Source organism: Sebastes fasciatus, chromosome 2, assembly GCF_043250625.1.
Source record: "Sebastes fasciatus isolate fSebFas1 chromosome 2, fSebFas1.pri, whole genome shotgun sequence".
Lineage (NCBI taxonomy): Eukaryota > Metazoa > Chordata > Actinopteri > Perciformes > Sebastidae > Sebastes > Sebastes fasciatus.
In genome coordinates, this window is record NC_133796.1 from 30,981,694 (window position 1) to 31,000,661 (window position 18,968).

Genomic DNA, 18,968 nt, shown 5'->3' on the forward strand with positions numbered 1-18,968 from the left:
TGTGTCTGAAGATGCCTGTAGCCTATTTACCCTCTGTCTGAAATGCTCTGTGTTAGCACATTTCAACAGAATTGCAAAAGATATGCTTTGCTAGGCAACAGCTTGGCTCCATGTTTACTTCCTGTCAGCTGCCATTCACTATAGATATACCACTGTTTTATGTCTATGCCCATAGATATAAAACGCACATTCACATACACTGCAACCGGTAATAAACTGGGACACGTCTAGAGTGTTTACATTTAAAACTGTGAAATAGTCTTTATATTGTATATTTGTGACATCACAAAATTACAGAAATTCTGACGGCTTGTTTGAAATGCACAAATGCAAATTCTGAATACGGGCTGTTGTGTTTTTCTCTGTAAATTGAGCATTTAGATACTTTCACAGTATTTATATAGCATTTAAACCTGCTTAATAATAAAAAAAAAGACATGGAAATTTCACTTTTTACAATATTTACTTTTAACTAACTGTATTAAATGCTAAATCCTCACATGAGACTTCATATCCATATATTTTCAAATGTTCATACATAAAATAAATAAGGGTTTCAGGTTCAGGTTCAGGTGATTTTATTTGTACCCGTAGGTAGATTTGTTTTGCAGCAAAAATAGAGGTTGGCATCCGTATTGACAATAAGGTAGAGCACAGACAAGAGACAGACATACCAAAAACATGACATAGAGTACTCAAAGGCTTACTGGGATCAGGACCCAGCAAAAAGAAGGCCACAAGAACAATATAAAAAAAACACTGAAATATTAGGACAAGAAACGACACAATGAAATGAGAAAAGGGATAAACTTTCCATAAATATGTGCAAAAGCTGCTAGGACTTATTTAAATGAAAAATTGCAGCTGGAATAAAGCTGTGTGAGTTTTGCCTAGAATATATAATTTATTTTATTTCTATGGATTGGCCCCTACAAAGCTAAGGAGTTGTGTAAACAGAGAACTGGGACACGTCTAGAATGTTTACATTTAAAACTATGAAATAATCTTTATATTGTATATTTGTGACATCACAAAATTACAGAAATCCTGACGGCTTGTTTCAAATGCACAAATGCAAATTCTGAATACGGGCTGTGTGTTTTTCTCTGTAAATTGAGCATTTCGATACTTTCACAATATTTATATAGCACTTAAACCTGCTTTATAATAAAAAAGACACTTTTTACAATCTTTACTTTTAACTAATTGTATTAAATGCTAAAACCTCACATGAGACTTCATATCCATATATTTTCAAATGTTCATACATAAAATAAATAAGGGTTTTGTCTAGAATATATAATGTATTTTATTTCTATTGATTGGCCCCTACGACATGAAGGAGTTGTCTAAACAGAGAACTACAATACCCACAATTCCACACAACATGAAGAAGGCAGTCACGTGACGTCATGTCACATGCTCCTCTGCATTCTACCTCCAGGCTGCAACAACACAGACAACACAGACAGCTCAGTCACACTAACCTGGAGGAGGCTGAGCAACACTGAAGGTACTGTCACTCATTATCAGCATTTTATCATAGCCAATAGTTATATATGTATAGTAGCGAATATAAATGATGTAGAGATATTTAAATGTGTGAAACTGTTTAGTGAAAATGTGCTTATTTGTATTTAGTATTCAGCTAGCTAGTGTGTGTAACGTTTGCTAGCTAGCTATTGTAGGTTAGGACACAGTAACAAAGAGCTTGACTGCGTTGACACATGTTATTGTTACGTTAATGAAAAGAAAAGCAATAATCTAATCACGTTAAAAGATGAGGTGTTTAATCTGTATCTCCTGTAGGCAGCTGAAGCTTTACATTGAGGTCAGCTGAGCATCATCAGCTTAGTTTGACTTCTCTCCTGTAGTTTCTGAAAGCTCATCAGTGATTTAATGAGAGAGAGATCCACCCTGCACGCTTTCAGTATCGGGATATGGATATGTCACTAAATACAGAGGCATAAGATAAGTGTCAGGGTCTTCAAAACAAAAAAAACATCTAATTAACTTAACCTGGTTTGTCTTGTATGAAAGGCTTAACTCTCTTCCACTTTGTGTTGTATTATAAGACTCTAACTAACATGCATATCAGTATTAATGGCAGCCAGCATTAGTGGGACATAGTTCAGCTGCTTGACTTGAGGCTGTATGTCCCTTGTGTGCAGTGATTGAGTTAAAGTGAAGAGTCTAATTCAAAAGCTACCATGGTCTTGCTTGGGTGGAGCTATGTAGTCCTCACACAGTTAAATTGGTAATATGCCTTATTAGGTCACCCCCCCATGCCCCTCCCGAGTGAGTACTTCCCTCTGTATTTTTTAGTAGAAGATAAGATAGAAACCATTTAGGAAATGGCTCATCAAAACTTTACACTCCTGGTTAAAGACTTCCACAGGGAAACTTTGATGTACTCACCATATAAAGACCATGTGGGCCAATAGTATGCAGGTTTCATGTCAACCAAAAAGCAATGAAGAAGTGGACTCTAACATGAAAGATGTAAAAAAAAAAAGTTAACTTACCTTGACTTTCCACATATTTATTGAGGTTAATTGTTGATTAAGAATTACAGTTTATTCACCAATGAGAAAAAATTAATTCTCTTGAAACTAACGTTTCTTCCAAGAATAGCCTACAGAGAATAAGTGCTGTAAATCAGTCCTGTGCTTGATTTGTTCATAATAATTCAAACACTAATAACACAATGACTACTTTCCATTAATGTATCAGCACTGTGCACGTTTTTTTTTAATTTACCAATGCGATTATCTCTAAATGCAAACAATATTTCATTACAGGTAACTGAATGGTTCCACCATCATACTGGTACTGGTGATAACTTTGACAAATATCAGCTGCCTCCTGACTCTTGTGGTACTTAAAATACGGGACATTTCTTAAAAGCATTTCCTCCACTTGGATCCAAAGAGTTGGAGACTAATTTTAAGGCTTGGCAGGCCGAGCTACCGCCTGTTGAGTTATGGCGATTAACACAGATGTTGAGGACTGGGGCGCCATTGGGAGTAATGACTCTGGAGAAAGAGCGTGGCTCTTGCAGAGCCCTAGCGTGGATTCTGTCCGGCATCTTGAGGCGGACAGGAGGGACAGCGGGGGCGTATCGTCTTGGGCAGCGGTCTTCATCGTAGTAAATGCAGCACTCGGAGCTGGTTTACTCAATTTCCCCGCAGCCTTCAACATGGCAGGAGGAGTGACTGCAGGAGTTACGCTTCAAATGGTGAGCAGATCCCAGTGAGGCACATAACACTGATACATGAACCCCTTCTACAAACCCTTTCCCCACTGCATGAGGCTCTGACTCTGACTGTAAATATTTGGTGTAATGTGATAACTTCTATTCATTGCTTAGTGTGTAAAATGTCAAATGCAATGACAAATGATAATCAGACATTACTAGAGGCCAAAGGGATGTCTTAAGATTGCTCACTATTGCCACAAACATATACCCTTATAAAATGTAACGGAGAAGCATTAAGAAAGGTGAAAGGAAAAACATGGTGATTTACTTCATTTTTGACTTACATTATTGTTTGATTGTCTAAATCATAATCTAAGACTGAACTTCAACACAGTACTTTACTCACTACTTTGCACTGAATGTTCAAGCTGATAACTGCTGACAGTATTTTCTGTTCTTGTGACCAACACAAAACTGCCTATTGACAATATTATCGGGAACTATAACGTGTTGCTTCCTGTTTCTTTTTTACAGTTAATGCTGATCTTCATAATCAGTGGTCTTGTGGTCCTGGCCTACTGCTCCCAGGTATGTGTCACTGATTCAGGACCGTCAGATTCTGACCTCCTGAAAGTCTTTATTTCTATCTCTTACCGCTCCAGTTTGTCTCTCTTTCATTATATCCAACATGTTCTGCAGCCTTTACATTTTGAATGCTTCTTTTTCACATGAGTATTTTCCCTTCAGGAATACAACCGCAGAACAAAGTTATTACACAACTGGCTACTGAAGTGTATTACACACCAGCTCAGTCATTCACTTCCTGATGACTCAGACTTGTGCATTCATGTTAACACACAATGGAGAAAGAGTCCAGCCAGGTTTGAGTCGGTTTAATACATTTAGCCATTCTGAATGTTGCTTTAAAATACAAAAATCAGCCACCTTCAGCTGCAGGATGAACTTTATCTTAAAGCACGTGGTGCCATGAGAATCGCTGACTTCATTAGTGTGATTGTGGAGTTTTTAACCTGCTAGATATATCAGATGAAAGGAAACTGCTATAGGACAAATACACAAGTTAATATCATCCTTTTTTTTATAGTTGTCAACTTATCTGATACCTTATTTGGACTCTGTGTTAGAACTGCATTAAAAGAAGAGCGTGCCAAATTTTAAACCACATGAGCTATATCAGGAGAAGATTAGTTTTTGGTTTTTACTCTCGTCAGCAAAGAAAGACAGAATGAAGTTACTGTGGCACATGATTGACACAATGTCAGAATTTAGCATTATGCTGGTGGTGTTTTAACGTGGCTTGTTTTCCTGACTCAGCATTTTAAAACAGCCACAGGTTGCTTAAAACACTGTTGGCTCAGCAGGTACAACCCTTCAAGGCCTCAAGTTTCCCATAATTCAAATGGTGTGTTAATGCGCCATCATCTCAAGATAGTCTAAGAAACCCGACAGTGACTAAATGGCTAAAAGACTCATTCTAATACATTTGCTGCTGAATCCACGAATCACTTTTTAATGATCTGTCTGGTTTCTTCAGGTCAGCAATGAAAGCACCTATCAGGAGGTCGTCCGAGCCACTTGTGGGAAAGTCACGGGAATCGCATGTGAAGTGGCCATCGCCGTCTACACCTTTGGGACTTGTATTGCCTTCTTTATTGTCATCGGAGACCAGCTGGATCGTTGTAAGTATATTCACGCTATATTTCCACCAAGCTGCATTGTCTCATTTTATAAGATTGGTTGGACAATCTTTCATCTTAGTTTATGTTTTCCTTAACCTCTGAGTCAGAGGTTTTCAAAGTGTGAGGCGTTTACATTAGTTATCAAAAGAAGATCCAATAGAATAGCCTAGAGTGTGTGATTTGGTTAAAGAGATGAGGGGAATTTTACTCTTTTTCCCACTTTCTCAGAGTCAGAAACTAATAAATGCCTTAGAGCCGACCTTTTTATGTATTTGGTGTAGGGAAATTATGTCAAACAGCAATATTAGACTATCTTGGCTCAATTGTTGACCATTTATGGGATCAAATAACATAATTATGATCCCATAAGCATCCAGGAATTGAGTGAAACTAAGCAAGTAAACTTAAGTGGGGAGCTTTGTCTGTGGGCCTCCCCTCCGTCTCTCACTTTGAAAACCACTGATCTAAGGTAAAATGGCATTTCTCAAGAGCATAGCTTTGTATACTTGTCATTACACAGTCCTACATTTAGCTGTGACCTGTGTGTTTGAACAAAGGAAGATGTCTAGCAGTAGTAGTGCGTAACTGTGCCATCATTAATGAGGGCAAAGAGCATCAAGGATGACACCACTCAGCTTTTTTCTCTCACTAAATGTGACCCTCATGTGACCCACTCTTACATTTCCTCACTCAGAGACGCTGACTGTGTAGAAATCCTACTCCTGCCTGTTTCTGGAAATAGACCCTGACCTTCCACCTCTTTTGTTCTTTTGAAGTTAATTAATGAATGGAGTGGTTGTCCTTGTTGTCCATGTTTTAATTCCTGTTTTGTTGTTGCAGTGGTGGCTGCAGTCGCTCATGAGACAGATGGTACAGTCAGTGACTACTGGTACACTGATCGCAAATTTACCATCTCCGTTACTGCAGTCCTGGTTGTTCTTCCTCTCTCCATCCCCAAAGAAATTGGCTTCCAGAAATATGCCAGGTACAGAACTTTGTCACTCACTCATCTTATTTTCTCTCAAGAATTCCTCTTGGTTAATGTTTTCTTAGCTTTTACCGTGCGTGATGATCATGTATGGGTTGCTGTTCTTCATTGTAGTGCGCTGAGTGTGATGGGAACCTGGTATGTGACCATCGTGGTCATTATAAAGTACATCTGGCCGGATAAAAACATGACTCCGGGCCACATCCCCGCCAGGTGAGCTCCGCAGACACTTCATTACGCTGCCCATACTTTACGCAGCTAAACAGCTTTTACAAAACTTTTTGCACTGTCCACCTACTCATTCAAGCAGAAACATCTGCATCCTCGTCGTCATGCTTCGCTAGAGTTGCTAAATCGTTGTGTTTGTTACAGTTCTGCTTCCTGGACTGCAGTTTTCAATGCAATGCCCACCATATGCTTTGGCTTCCAGGTATCTCTTAATTTGATATCAATTGAGATCATAAAACTATATGTCTTTCTTTGAATTTGATATTGATGAATTATGTTATATTGATCTCTCTCTACAGTGCCATGTCAGCTGTGTGCCGGTGTTCAACAGCATGCGCAGAAGAGAGATCAAACCTTGGGGAATTGTAGTCACTTTCAGCATGATAATCTGCCTCTTCGTTTACACAGGAACAGGTATTGTCAATGTGTTCCCTTTTTACTCAATAATGTACCTAATAACCTGTTGATGTTATTTTGATAACATTATACAGCCATGGTAAGCCATCACAGGGGTGTTGAACTCCTTTAGTTCATTGGCCACATACTGCTCGATTTGATCTCCCAGCGTAACCTATTCATAACCTATTCTTTCTTCCCGTTTAAAGAAGTACAAGTACATTCTGAAAACGGTAATGAGCGATCCATTTAAAAAACAGATGATGAGCAGCCTGAGATGTCTTGCAGATCTCTCGGCTACGACTAAAAACAGACAGCGGTTTCCTCAAACCTTCCAACAATTAATTTATCTTCTCTGTTCTCAGTTGTCCTCGCAAGTTCTTGTATTTTTCGCCATGATGAGTCTGATAGTTGCTTTAAAACACATCAAGCACACTGGCTTCCCTTTTACCCCTGTGAGGAAATAGGAACTGGTTCATCTTTCTCGGAAAACCAGATACTCATTTAACTTGTTTTTATTGTGCTTAAACGTCAGTTCAAGTTATGCTGAATCAAGACTCGCTGTTACAAGTCAGATGGCTTCTTGTGACTGGCCGTCAATACTGATATACTTGTTGTGTTTGATCAGGTGTCTGTGGCTTCCTGACGTTTGGCTCCGATGTCAGTCAGGATGTGTTGATGTCGTACCCTTCTGATGATATTGCTGTGGCCATCGCCAGAGCTTTTATTGTCATCTGTGTCATCACCTCCTACCCCATTTTACACTTCTGTGGCAGGTAAGATACTGTGAAAATATGCATGTTTTATTTGCACTCTTCTGGTCTCTCTGGCCCGGTTCAGACCTGGCATTAACATGCGTCTTGGGGGATCCGATCACAAGTGGACAGCTTTAAGTACGTCTGTTCACACCTGGCATTAGAATGCGTCTCCACATGCGTCTTGAGTGACCACTTGTGGTCGGATCTCACTTTCCCGCTTTTTATGCAGATAAACACGTAGTAAACACACGGCTGATACAGCAGAAGTTGCGGCGTAATATTACAGGAATGTCAGTAGTAATATCCTACATATTCGTGAATACATTTTATTAACTTAAAAAATATAAGGTTATTGTACCTGCGGTACCCGGGAACCTCCGTGTCGCTGACACCGCACGTACAGGCCTGCAGAGATTCAAAGCCGGACACATTAGCGTACACACTGCTAAAATAATCCGATCGGATCTCAGTGCATCCTCAATGCGTCCTCAATGCGTCCTCAATGCATCTTGGGTGCATTCACACCTGTACTTAGAGCTGTCCACTTGTGATTGCATCACCCAAGACGCATGTTAATGCCAGGTCTGAGCAGGGCCTCCGTTCAGCATACTGTGTCTCAATCAATATTGTTAAGATGTTAAAAAAGATTTTTAGATTGCACAAGCCTAAAAAAAAACTGTTAGGGTATGACTATTTCTACCTATAGTGCAGAGATGTGTAGCTATGTCTGTGTGAAAAAAGACAACTTTCCTCATTTACGATTCAGTTATTGCAGCATTTCCTCACCGTGCTGTGGTGTCATCATGTGTCCTTCTAGGGCCGTTATAGAAGGACTTTGGCTGCGTTTCCAAGGCGAGCAGGTGGAGGTGTGTGTGCGTCGGGAGCAGAGGAGGAGGATCCTGCAGACGCTGGTGTGGTTTGTCGTCACCCTCGTCCTCGCCCTCTTCATCCCAGATATCGGCCGGGTGATCTCGCTGATCGGAGGATTGGCGGCCTGCTTTATCTTTGTCTTCCCAGGTAAACACTTCTCCCATCGTTTGCAAGGTTTCGGATTTCTGTGCGATTTTTAATGTCACACTGAAATGTCTGTCCGATGTCTCTTTAACTCAACAGGATTGTGTTTGATGCAAGCGAAGCTGTCGGAGACAGACAGCCGGACACCAAGGTGAGACGCTGCTTATTCTTAGATTTTTTTCAGTCTCTTTGGAGCTAAATTGATTACATTTTTGTGTGCAGCACAGCAACAAAGTCTTGGGATCTAACAGTGGGGCAGCTAAGCTGAAATATTCATAACAATTGTGCATTTTGCAATAAAAGCAACACATTTGGCACAGGTGTAGGTTTATATGTTATGAAAAGATATAGATATCAGGGTGCTGCAAATTTGGCCCCTGAGGGCATTCAGCAGACACGGAGTAACATAGCATTCATTTGGAGTTGTGTTTGGAGTCAGTCATTCACTCTGCTTTTAGCTTTTAGTTTTTGTCACCACCAACTCCTGAGAAAAATATCTGCAAAAATATATTTGCTGTGGTCACCAGCCACTTGGTACTTCTCTTTGTTATTTATGGGGCTCAGGACCATGATCACATGGTATGGACTGAGCACATACAGAACAAACAATAATAACAAAACGATGGCACATGGCATGGCTAAAGTCCAACACGTTACTTAAACAAAGGAAGGGCATTTGGTTTTTGGTTTTCAACCAACCAACCGATACTTTTCCAATTTAATCTCTTGTTTAAATTCTACGGAAATATCACATGATGTCATACGTCCGAGCTCTCTTTGCATGAACTGAGCTTTCAGCCTCTGTGTCTGCTGTTTGCTGCTGAGCAGGTAGTGTGCAGCAACCAAAATATTGAGCTTAAAGAGACCAGAGCTGCAACCATTAGTCAATTAAAGTCATTTCTTAAGCAAAAATGCTTACTATTTCCTGGCTCCACTTTTATATAAATGTTAACTGAAGATAGTTGGGTTTTGATTAATTGGTGAAATAATCAGCAGATTAATCGATAATTAAAAAGTTAGTTGCCGCCCAAAAAGAAACTTAAACACATAAATCTGCAGAGGTGTTATTCTTTGATTTTTGGCATTTGACATTTGATTCAGTGTCAATATAAAAACAGTTTAATTCAGATTTAAGGATAAGGACTTTTCTTTAACGTCGATTTCTCTGTTACAGCTGGCATGGATATGTGTCCTTCGGTGCTGTCATGGTTACGATTGGAGCTTTCATCTTTGGCGTCACTACAACCAACTCCATCTATCAGGATGTCATCAGCTAAAAGGAACCTTTTTTTATGGGAGCTGGTGGTGTTAAAGACAGAGGGGGGGAGGGGAGGGGTTTAGTCATGTGCTGCTATTCTGAACTATACTGGAAAAGCTGGAGAAGCATCTCATGACACTCATTTAAAAAGATCCTCTACGGCATGTCACACATCCCTGCTCCATACTGAGTTACAGCTCCACAGCTCTGCACTCAGTCAGGTAGTACTCAGAGACACAACGCCAAATGACTTCAGACACTTTGCCTTTTATTTTATGTACAGGTTTAAATTGCATGTTTTATGTTTTTTTGAAGGTTTTAACTTGCAGTGGAAACCGTTTCTGACGGTTCAGGGTCACAGAGGGGCTTCTCCCGTCTCTGGACCCTGTACGAGCAACACATTCCTGTCCTGTTTACAAGAGCTGAAAGACTTTGTATGGAAAGGTCTTAAAATCAAATTGATTTTAATAATGAAATTGTACCAATTTGTGTATTCTAACTTGCATGTCAATGTAAATGTCTCTTATTGAAAATGAATGTGGTTCCCAGGTCTAATCCAGGTCAGACGTTCTGTTGTCGCTGCTGATAGTTTATCCACAAGTTAAGAATTTTGTCTCTTCTCCAAAGGAAAATTGAATTTGAGTGATCGATTAATGAGTGATGTGATAACTGCAGGGCGGGACAGTTCAAGTCTTGTTGATTTGTTAATTTCCAGTTAGTATCTCTTAATGAGTTAAAAAAAATTAGGTTTTCAACTATTAACACCTTTAAATAAATTTAGGAAGGTGTTTGAGATATTTATTTTTTTAGTTTTATTGGTTTCTTATATATTTTATAAAGTTAGAAATACTATGATGATGATTTTATAATTGGCTTTGAGGTGAAATCATATTTGGTGTTTGTGAAAGTACAAAGTTACATTCATGTAAGGCCTTTAAAAAGACTAGTTACTTCAATGTGCAGAACAGTTAAGTGCCCGACAGGCTGAAACTACAAACACAGAGTGGGTTTAAAAATGATACTGTCTTTATGAATGTATGCCAAAAATGGATGTAATCTACACATAATTTACAGGAAACAGTTGGACTTGGTGCACAGGCTGCAGACAGCTTGTCTGTCAGTGGGGAGAGGAAACTAGGTTTTATTTACTTGAACACCACTGCAGACTTCAAGCTCAAGAAGGAGAAGTTAGAAATAGGCTAATTTATTTGCTTGTTTTTCTTATTATTATTTTGACCTAAAACCAAAGTGTGAGTCGCCTTTTGTTTTTTATGCCCCGATATTCAAGACCCTATTTAACACTAATTAAAGATGCTCATAACAAGTACACAGTTGTATTAAATAATCATGAAATTCGTTTTTCAACTAAGCTGCAAATGCATCCAACATATACATTTAAAATCAGGAAAATGTTTAAAGGTTCACAGTGACATGTTGATCAAGACTAAACTGAGTGGATTTAATTCCTGGTTTTAAATTTATTTAAAAGGAACAGTGTGTAACATTTAGGGGGCTCTATTGGCAGAAATGGAATATATTAATATATAAGTGTTTTCATTAGTGTATAATCACCTGAAAATAAGAGTTGTGTTTTTGTTACCTTAAAATGAGCCGTTTATATCTACATAGGGAGCGGGTCTTCTTCACGATGTCAGCCATGTTGCACCGCCATGTTTCTACAGTAGCCAAGAACGAACAAACCAAACGCTTAACTTTTCCTACTTGGGCCGGGGTCAATAACTTTATCTCTCCCGTCGCCGCCGCTCCCTCTCTCTTGCTTCACCACTCACAACCTCATCGCTAGATACTGTCAGATCCTACACACTGTTCCTTTAATTAGACTGCATCCCAGCTAATAATCTTGGGTATGTTAAGCATGTTGTGATAATTCAAGAGAGATTCTTTTGTTTTTACGCTTTTATGAAATCCAGCAATATAAGTTGTTTTATTTGTGAGCACAAGGGCCAGTTAAGGTTAAAGGGATTTAAGCACTTACATTGTATTAGTCAAGCTGTTGGACTAAATACATTTACAATACATACTTTAGAGGAAGGGAAAGAAGCTACAGTCAAAACAGTGATGCTGTCTGACCAGTACAAAAAAAAAACTTTAGTATCTAACGGTTTTTTTATTTTATTAAAATGACTTGAAATCATTGTTGGAATACAAATTGTTTTTATGGTTTGGTGCTGAATCATTTGTGTCAAATATTTGATTTTTTTCTTATCCTTGGTGCTTCAGACAAAACATTTCCGTCATTGATTTACTGTGTTTACAGGTGAAGGATGTACAGGTTTTTTTTTGTTTATCAGAAATCATGTGTCGCTGTTGTCTCAAAGAAACTGACTCCGTAAAAATGAAGTTCATGGCAAGTTTTAATGGAAATACTGTGATATTTCAATAAATTAACTACAATCAAAGCATGTGAATAAATCTGACAGTCCATATGTCTCTGGCAGTTCAAAACATTTAATAAACAGACAAATACAAGTGAAGTTGCAGTTTTGATCGTATCAGTTTGAGCATCGTCATTTACATCAGTGCCACAGAAAATAGCATCATCCCCTTCATGTAAACTGCAGTTGAAGTATATGGTGAAGGAAAATTTCCGTTTTGGCTCTTTGTTCAGCACATTAGACATTAATTGAATCCGAGGCCAAAGCGCTGACTCTGTATGCAGGGTTTTCACATCTATTTTGGGTAAATTGTGAAGGACTTGTTTCAGGACAATCTTAAACAAGACAACAAGGCCACCAAGGAGTTTTTAAGGCTAAACAGAATGTCCTTAACAGGCCAAATCAGTCAGATAACAAAGCAGCCAACTAAGCAGGTGCTTTTCAATTACTGAAAACCAGACATAAGGCACAAAACCCCCAAATGAGGAGTGTCTAAATTCCTACGCTATAAGCCCAATATAGATGTAAACATCCTCAATACTGGCACTTGATTGGTTTAATTTAAAATCCAATGTGTTGCAGAACAAAGCCAACGACATATGTCCCTCTCCATATACTCACCACACTTCACTGCAGGTACCCGATGAACAATATAGATGAGAAGAATATGTGCCCCAACAGTCCCTTTCCCTCCAAAATCATCTTCCCTGAGAAACGTACCATCGAAACAAGTGATGAGTGCAGGTATATTAGTGAGACAGTCTCCATCATGGCTCAGTAGGTGCCATTTGTTATGAAAGACTGGAACATATGGAGAGCTGGACCTGGAGCCCACTGAGGAACCATGTGACCCGCACCCTGAAACACAGAGGACAGCGGTTGTTTCACTATAATGCAACCTGACTATCAATTTAAAACAGGACAACCACACACACACACACACACACACACTGGTGGTTACCTTGACTGTCAGGAATGTGATGTTTCCAAACTGTTGGTAGAAACCAGCGACCTGGTTATCATGAAGCCAGATCTGGTACTTAGTGGTGGCCTGAGAACAACATGTATTAGTATTATTATTAACAAGTGTATCTGCTTGTAGTTTCTTTATTCATCAAATACACAGCAAGCAGTCGCTGGCAATGAGAATCTTGGGTCACAGGTTCCCTTCAACAATGCTCATTAGACATGTATATATATAAAAAAAGGAAAATCACACAAGTAAAAGCAAAATGAGAATCAATGACAAAATAGTACAAGTGTCTTAAATATTAAGATTAAGATTAAAGTTCCTACCTTCAGACCGAGGTCTTCCACAAACCACTGGTCTCCCAGGAAGTTGCAGGCCATGTCGGTGTCTCCGTTGTAGACGAGCGCCCGCAGGCCCAGAGAGAGCAGCTTCAGGTACACCTCCTTCACTGTTTGGTACAGGGTGGTGTACTGCTCTCCAACGTCATCACTGCAATGAAGAAACAAGTTCATTATGATCGTGGTCGACATGTCCCTGACCTCTTACCCAACTCCACACAGATCACTTACAAATGACTGTCATTCAAGATGTAACGGGCATAAGCAATGGATTCTAAACAGCAATTGGCTTGTGCTATCGTCTAAAACTACTCCACTGTGTTAAACAGCAGTTATCAACGCAAAACATTTGTAGAATTCACACGGTTTCAAAAAAAATATTGCGGAAGCAGAAAACAGTGTGGAGTCTACCATTGTTTTTGCCATAAAATCTCCTGTTTGCTTGAGCACCTGGTGGATGTGCATACATTTCTCCTTTAATAATATTTGAAACAGCATTAACACAATGTGAATGCTTGTTTTAGCCATGCTAGTAGCATGAATCCTCTAGTGCCATCATGAGGTGGGCATTTGTGGTTTTGAGTGAAAGATCTCAAATATTGGATAAACTGACATGATATTTGGTACATAAATTTTGGCGGCTGTGGCTCAGACGTAGAGCGGGGTCGTCTACCAATCGGAAGGTCAGCGGTTCAATCCCTGGCTCCTCCAGTCCACATTTCGAGTGTCCTTAAGCAAGATACTGAACCCCAAATGGCTCCTGATGGGCAGGTTGGCGCCTTGCATGGCAGCTATCAGTGTATGAATGTGTGTGTGTGTGTGTGAATGCTGACATGTAGTGTGAAGCACTTGGAGTGGTCGGAAGACTAGAAAGATACTATATAAATTTACCATTTACCAAATAAATTCATGTCCCTCTCAGGATTAATTATAATCTCTGGTGATCCCCTTACTTTTTTCTTTTAGTGACATCATCAGGTCATAATTTCAATTTGTACAATACTTTGGCTTATGACCAAATGTCTGCAAAACTAATGACATTCCCATCAGCCTCAGCTGCACTTTGGGTTTGGAGCTTATTGGACTAAACTAAGGAGAACATTATACCTTCTTAAAATCAGCAGGTTAGCATGCCGATGTTAGCATTTAGCTAAAAGCACTGCTGTGCCTAAGCAGAGCCTCACAGAGCCGCCTCGTCTTGTTTTACTGTACTCTGCACACTTAGCCATTTAATAAAATTGTTGCATTTTATCAGTAAATAATTGATTTACTAGCAGTAAGCTGTGCATGTACCAAACTGTTGCTTACAGGGGAAAATTAGGTTTATTTTGCAATCTTTTTTATGTCTCATTCTTCTTGTGCCACTAAGAGGTGAGATGGTCAGTTTACAGTGTGTATAGATTGATATATGAAGATACAATTTTTTACATGCGTGTTGGACACTGACGGCCAGCTATTGACATCACATTCATTATTTTAGCTGCAGCGTACCTGCAGATGTCCCATGGTGGCAGAGTATCTGGGATGTGTAGAGCTTTCCTCACGTCGCCTCTGTTCAGCCAGTTCATCTGAGCTGTACTGTTGATGCAGGGAGGGACTTCAGCCAGAGACACTCCAGCTGAAAACTTAATTAAAATAGCTTTTTATTGTTACCACTACAAGACAATAAGAAGAATTTGAAGCACAGGTGCATCATTGGCAAGCAGCCCTTACCTCGTGTGTGCGTGGGTGTTTCCTGTAGTTCTTAAACAGGTTACTCATGGTCCTCTCGTAGCCTCTGGAGGATCTTCCGCCACCCTCACAATCCAAGTAAAGGGCGTACTCATTAAGTCCGCTATAGTACACAATACCAAAGGCCACATTCACCTGAAGGGAGACAAGGACGACGTAAAATCAGTCATCAGCGGTAGCACCAGCTGAACTGTGAGGAAATCGAGCACACGTACCAGCGTCATGCAGGTCTCTGAACTGGAGTTGTAGAAGTTACAGCTCCCCTTGTCACAGCAGTTTATGTTCAGATCACGCCACAAACTGCACATAAAACATAACTTTACAATGACAGCAACCACAAACGGTGGAATTTATAACTTCTTGGCTTGTTGTCAAACAGTAGCATGAGTTATACACTATCCGTTACATTGATTTCTCTGGTAGATTTAAAACCACAATGTGTGAAAGTGAGGTTTTTCTTTGGACTTCTAGCATTCAGTAAAGAAAAGGACTCTGAACATTAAAACCAATGTAGATACAAACTGTAGCTCCTCTTCAGACAATAGGCAATCTTCCCTTTTATATAGACAACAAGTCATTTACAATCAGAAGTCATGTGATTAAATAGGACTCTTTTGAAACCTTGTTTGTCTCAGGGAGTGTCGTTTCAAACCGGAGGTTATGCATGTTGTGTGCATCACTGATAAATTATTTTTTATAAATACTCCCTTAAGGCAAACAAGCTTCCTGTACAGCAAAGTGACACTTACTCTTCTCCAAAGAGGCCGTGGTAGTAACCAAAGTAGATCAAAGTTTGGTCATTGAGAGCAAAGCTGCTGAGACCATTTCCCACTGAAAAGCCCTGAAAACAAAACAAAAGTATTCAAGATAAATGTTGCAAAAGTATCTTCTCAGTTTCACAAAATAACATCTCTTCAATCATGAAACTGCATTGGGATGGTGGTACTGATACTGAGCAGTTGATGGTGCTGATGGGCCAAATATCTGAGGCTCAAGAGATTTTTGCATCAGTGGTGGAAGAAGTACTCTGATCTATTACTTAAGTAAAAGTAGCAATATGACAGTGTAGAAATACTCTGTTTGTTACAAGTAATAGCCATACATCCAAAGTTTTAGTTAAGTACAAAAGTATGAGCATCAAAATATACTTAAAGTACCAAAAGTTAAAGTATTCATTATGCAGAGTGGCCCATTTCAGATAAAATAAAATAATCCTTTATTAGACCTACAGCAGTGAAATTTGCAGGATTGCAGCAGTAAAGGGGGGCAGTGCAAACAACAAGAGTAACAATAAATAAGCAAGTAAACAAGAAAGATATAATAAGTAAGTAAACAGTGAAAAGAATATATAAAAAATAGACTGAATGAGTGGTTGGGTTCACACATTCAGTCTATTTTTAATGTATATTACAACCATTGATTATATTGATGCATTGAGCTAAATTTAATTACTTTTTACAGGGAATTCCAAAAGTCTTATCCTATAATAATAAATCATAATTTATTCATTGATTATGTTTTATCTGGAAAGTAACTAGTTAAGTCATCAGATAAATGTAATAGAGTACAAAATAACAACATTTTCCTCTGAATTGTAGACAAGTATAAAGTTGCAGAAAATGGAAATACTCGAGTACAAGTACCTCAAAACTGTACTTACTTGAGTAAATATACTTAGTTACCTTCCACCACTGGTTTGCATGAAGCATCTCACCTTGAAGTTGACATTGGCAGCTCCAGTAGCAACTCGCAGGCTGAGGGTTGGTACATAAATCCCACCATAACTTTCCCCAAAGATGAAGAACTCATTTTGAGTGAAATTTGGGAACTTGGCAAAGAAACTCTGCAGAGCTTTGTAATTATCATCAGCAACCTAAGAGAAGAAGAACATTATGAAATAGAAAAGACTTGTTTCTAAACTTTTCAATGTCAGTCAGTGAACTCACCTGATCATCATCGGTGGAGTACTTCTGGTCATCAGAGTAGGAATATCCCACCCCTGCAGGAGATTCCAGATACAGCACATTGGCAATCTTGTTCCAGCTGGACGGGTTCTCATACAGTGTGAACCCGTTATCATTTACCTGAAAAGGAAAAGACAACAATGTCCATTCAGAGTCAGTCGTGTTATTCGGTAGGGATCGACAGATTATCGGCCTGGCCGATATTAACAGCCGATATTCGGCATTTTGCCGATTATCGGTATCGGCATTTTTTTTAACTGATCAAATTAATTAATTTATAAATGCGCTACTTTGGCCATCTCACTGGAGAACAGGCTGAGTAACTCTGCTTTCTGCACCAGTCTGCTGCTGCTGAATTGAGACTCAAACTTCAGCACAAATTTACATTTTGATAGCTTTATTTATTTTTACACTTTATAAAACTTCAGAGAGATATGGTTTATTTATTTATTAAAATTTTCAGTTATTTCAGGACTATTTGTAACTTTCAGAAATGCTTGTTAACAGCGACACTGTACGTTCACTAGATATTCTCAGAGCTAAACTAACTCTTCTGCAGTGTGTAGTGAGCGCGCGCTCACGTCTAGAGGTGGAGCGAGAACGCGCGCGGTGTGTGAGTGAAGGCAAGAAGGCAGAGGAGGAGAGTGTCCGGCCACACGCGAGCGCGCATTTACGAGCGTGCATGTGTCCCGACCCGGTACATTTATACGCTTAAAAAGTTACAAACAGTCCCTTTAACTTTATAAGAAGCTGGGAGCTCCCTGCACTTTTTGTTTTAAGATAATGTTTAAATGTTCTCTTTTAATTAAACATATGCTTTAATGCATTTCAATGAAGTTTTGCGTTATTCCCATTTTTGACACCAAGATTTTAATTTTTACTGCATGTATATTGGTTCAAAATATCGGTTATTGGTCTCCTTGATTACTAATAATCGGTATCGGTCCTGAAAAATCCATATCGGTCGATCCCTATTATTTGGTGCACATTGAGGAGGCATGCTCACATGAAATGGTCCATTCTCTGAGAGGAATCCATCCAGTGAGCTGCAGCCTGGGCCTCCATTCAGCCAGAGCACCACAGGGTCTTTGACCGGGTCCCTCTGAGAGGTCACAAACCTGCAGGAGACCAGGACCAGAACCACGGTTACATACACTGGAAGCTCACACATACCTCCACTCATGAGGTGGAGCGAAGTGAGGCGTATTGAGAAGCTGCAAAGAGCCTCTCGGTTCCCGTTTTCTTACCAGTAGTGGAGGAACTTGCCGGGCCGTGCGTGCAGGTGTCCGGACCACTGTCGGTAGTTGGGTTTGAACGTCATACCTGGCAGGTGGGTCACCTCATCTGGGGCGTACTGAGCCCGGCAGCCGAGAGGAAACACTGCCAGCAAACACACCAACAAACCACCGGCCAACATCTCTGAAACTCTGCTCACTTCTGACTACAATAGACCTGAAACTACTCGACAAAAGACGACGTTCCTGTTTCTCTTTAGAGACTTCCTCCAGCGTCTTCAGTTCTGCTCGGCTTGGCTCTGCTCCGCGTGAAGAACGAGACGATCCAGAGCGTCATGTGACTGCTGTTGTGGGCCACGTGACCAGCGCCTGACTCCACACCCGGAAGTCACCAGCAACTAAATACAGCCATGTGTGAATTGTGTGAAGCACGTTTATTGAGTTATATCAGTTTATAATTAAAATCTGGACACCTCAAACACTTTTTTATTGAAAAAATTATAGTACAACTAGAGGGAGATACTCACACTAATATATATATATATATATATATATATATATATATATATATATATATATATATATATATATACACACACATGAGAATATTACATGTGCAAGTGAAATGTTTGTGTCTGCAGGCATAAATACTTTTCAAACTGTATTAAGAAATCTCATGGACAAATTTATATGTCGGCTTAATTACTCTGAGAATGAGATAATCTTGCGGTTGTCTAACATCAGATTTAGCACTACAGGGTAGTGATGGCGAGATGAAGCCTCATGAAGCTTT

At 39.5% G+C, this 18,968-nt stretch overlaps 2 protein-coding genes across 2 annotated transcripts; one reads left to right on the forward strand and one right to left on the reverse strand.

Moving 5' to 3' along the window:
- Positions 1-1,371: 1,371 nt before the first annotated feature.
- Positions 1,372-11,974, forward strand: slc38a7 (solute carrier family 38 member 7). The gene is made up of 12 exons (XM_074618907.1): positions 1,372-1,513; positions 2,802-3,238; positions 3,734-3,787; positions 4,755-4,899; positions 5,740-5,884; positions 6,002-6,100; positions 6,260-6,317; positions 6,415-6,529; positions 7,140-7,287; positions 8,087-8,286; positions 8,383-8,434; positions 9,458-11,974. The coding sequence occupies exons 2-12, from the start codon at positions 2,984-2,986 to the stop codon at positions 9,558-9,560; spliced, it is 1,374 nt and encodes a 457-aa protein (XP_074475008.1). The 5' UTR covers positions 1,372-1,513; positions 2,802-2,983; the 3' UTR covers positions 9,561-11,974.
- On the reverse strand, positions 11,899-18,518 carry LOC141757958 (lysosomal protective protein). The gene is made up of 11 exons (XM_074618892.1): positions 18,188-18,518; positions 17,947-18,058; positions 16,923-17,060; positions 16,691-16,849; positions 15,726-15,817; positions 15,192-15,276; positions 14,959-15,111; positions 14,737-14,870; positions 13,234-13,396; positions 12,899-12,988; positions 11,899-12,795 (listed from the first exon to the last, which is right to left on the reverse strand). The coding sequence occupies exons 1-11, from the start codon at positions 18,355-18,357 to the stop codon at positions 12,712-12,714; spliced, it is 1,380 nt and encodes a 459-aa protein (XP_074474993.1). The 5' UTR covers positions 18,358-18,518; the 3' UTR covers positions 11,899-12,711.
- Between the last annotated feature and the right edge of the window lie 450 nt (positions 18,519-18,968).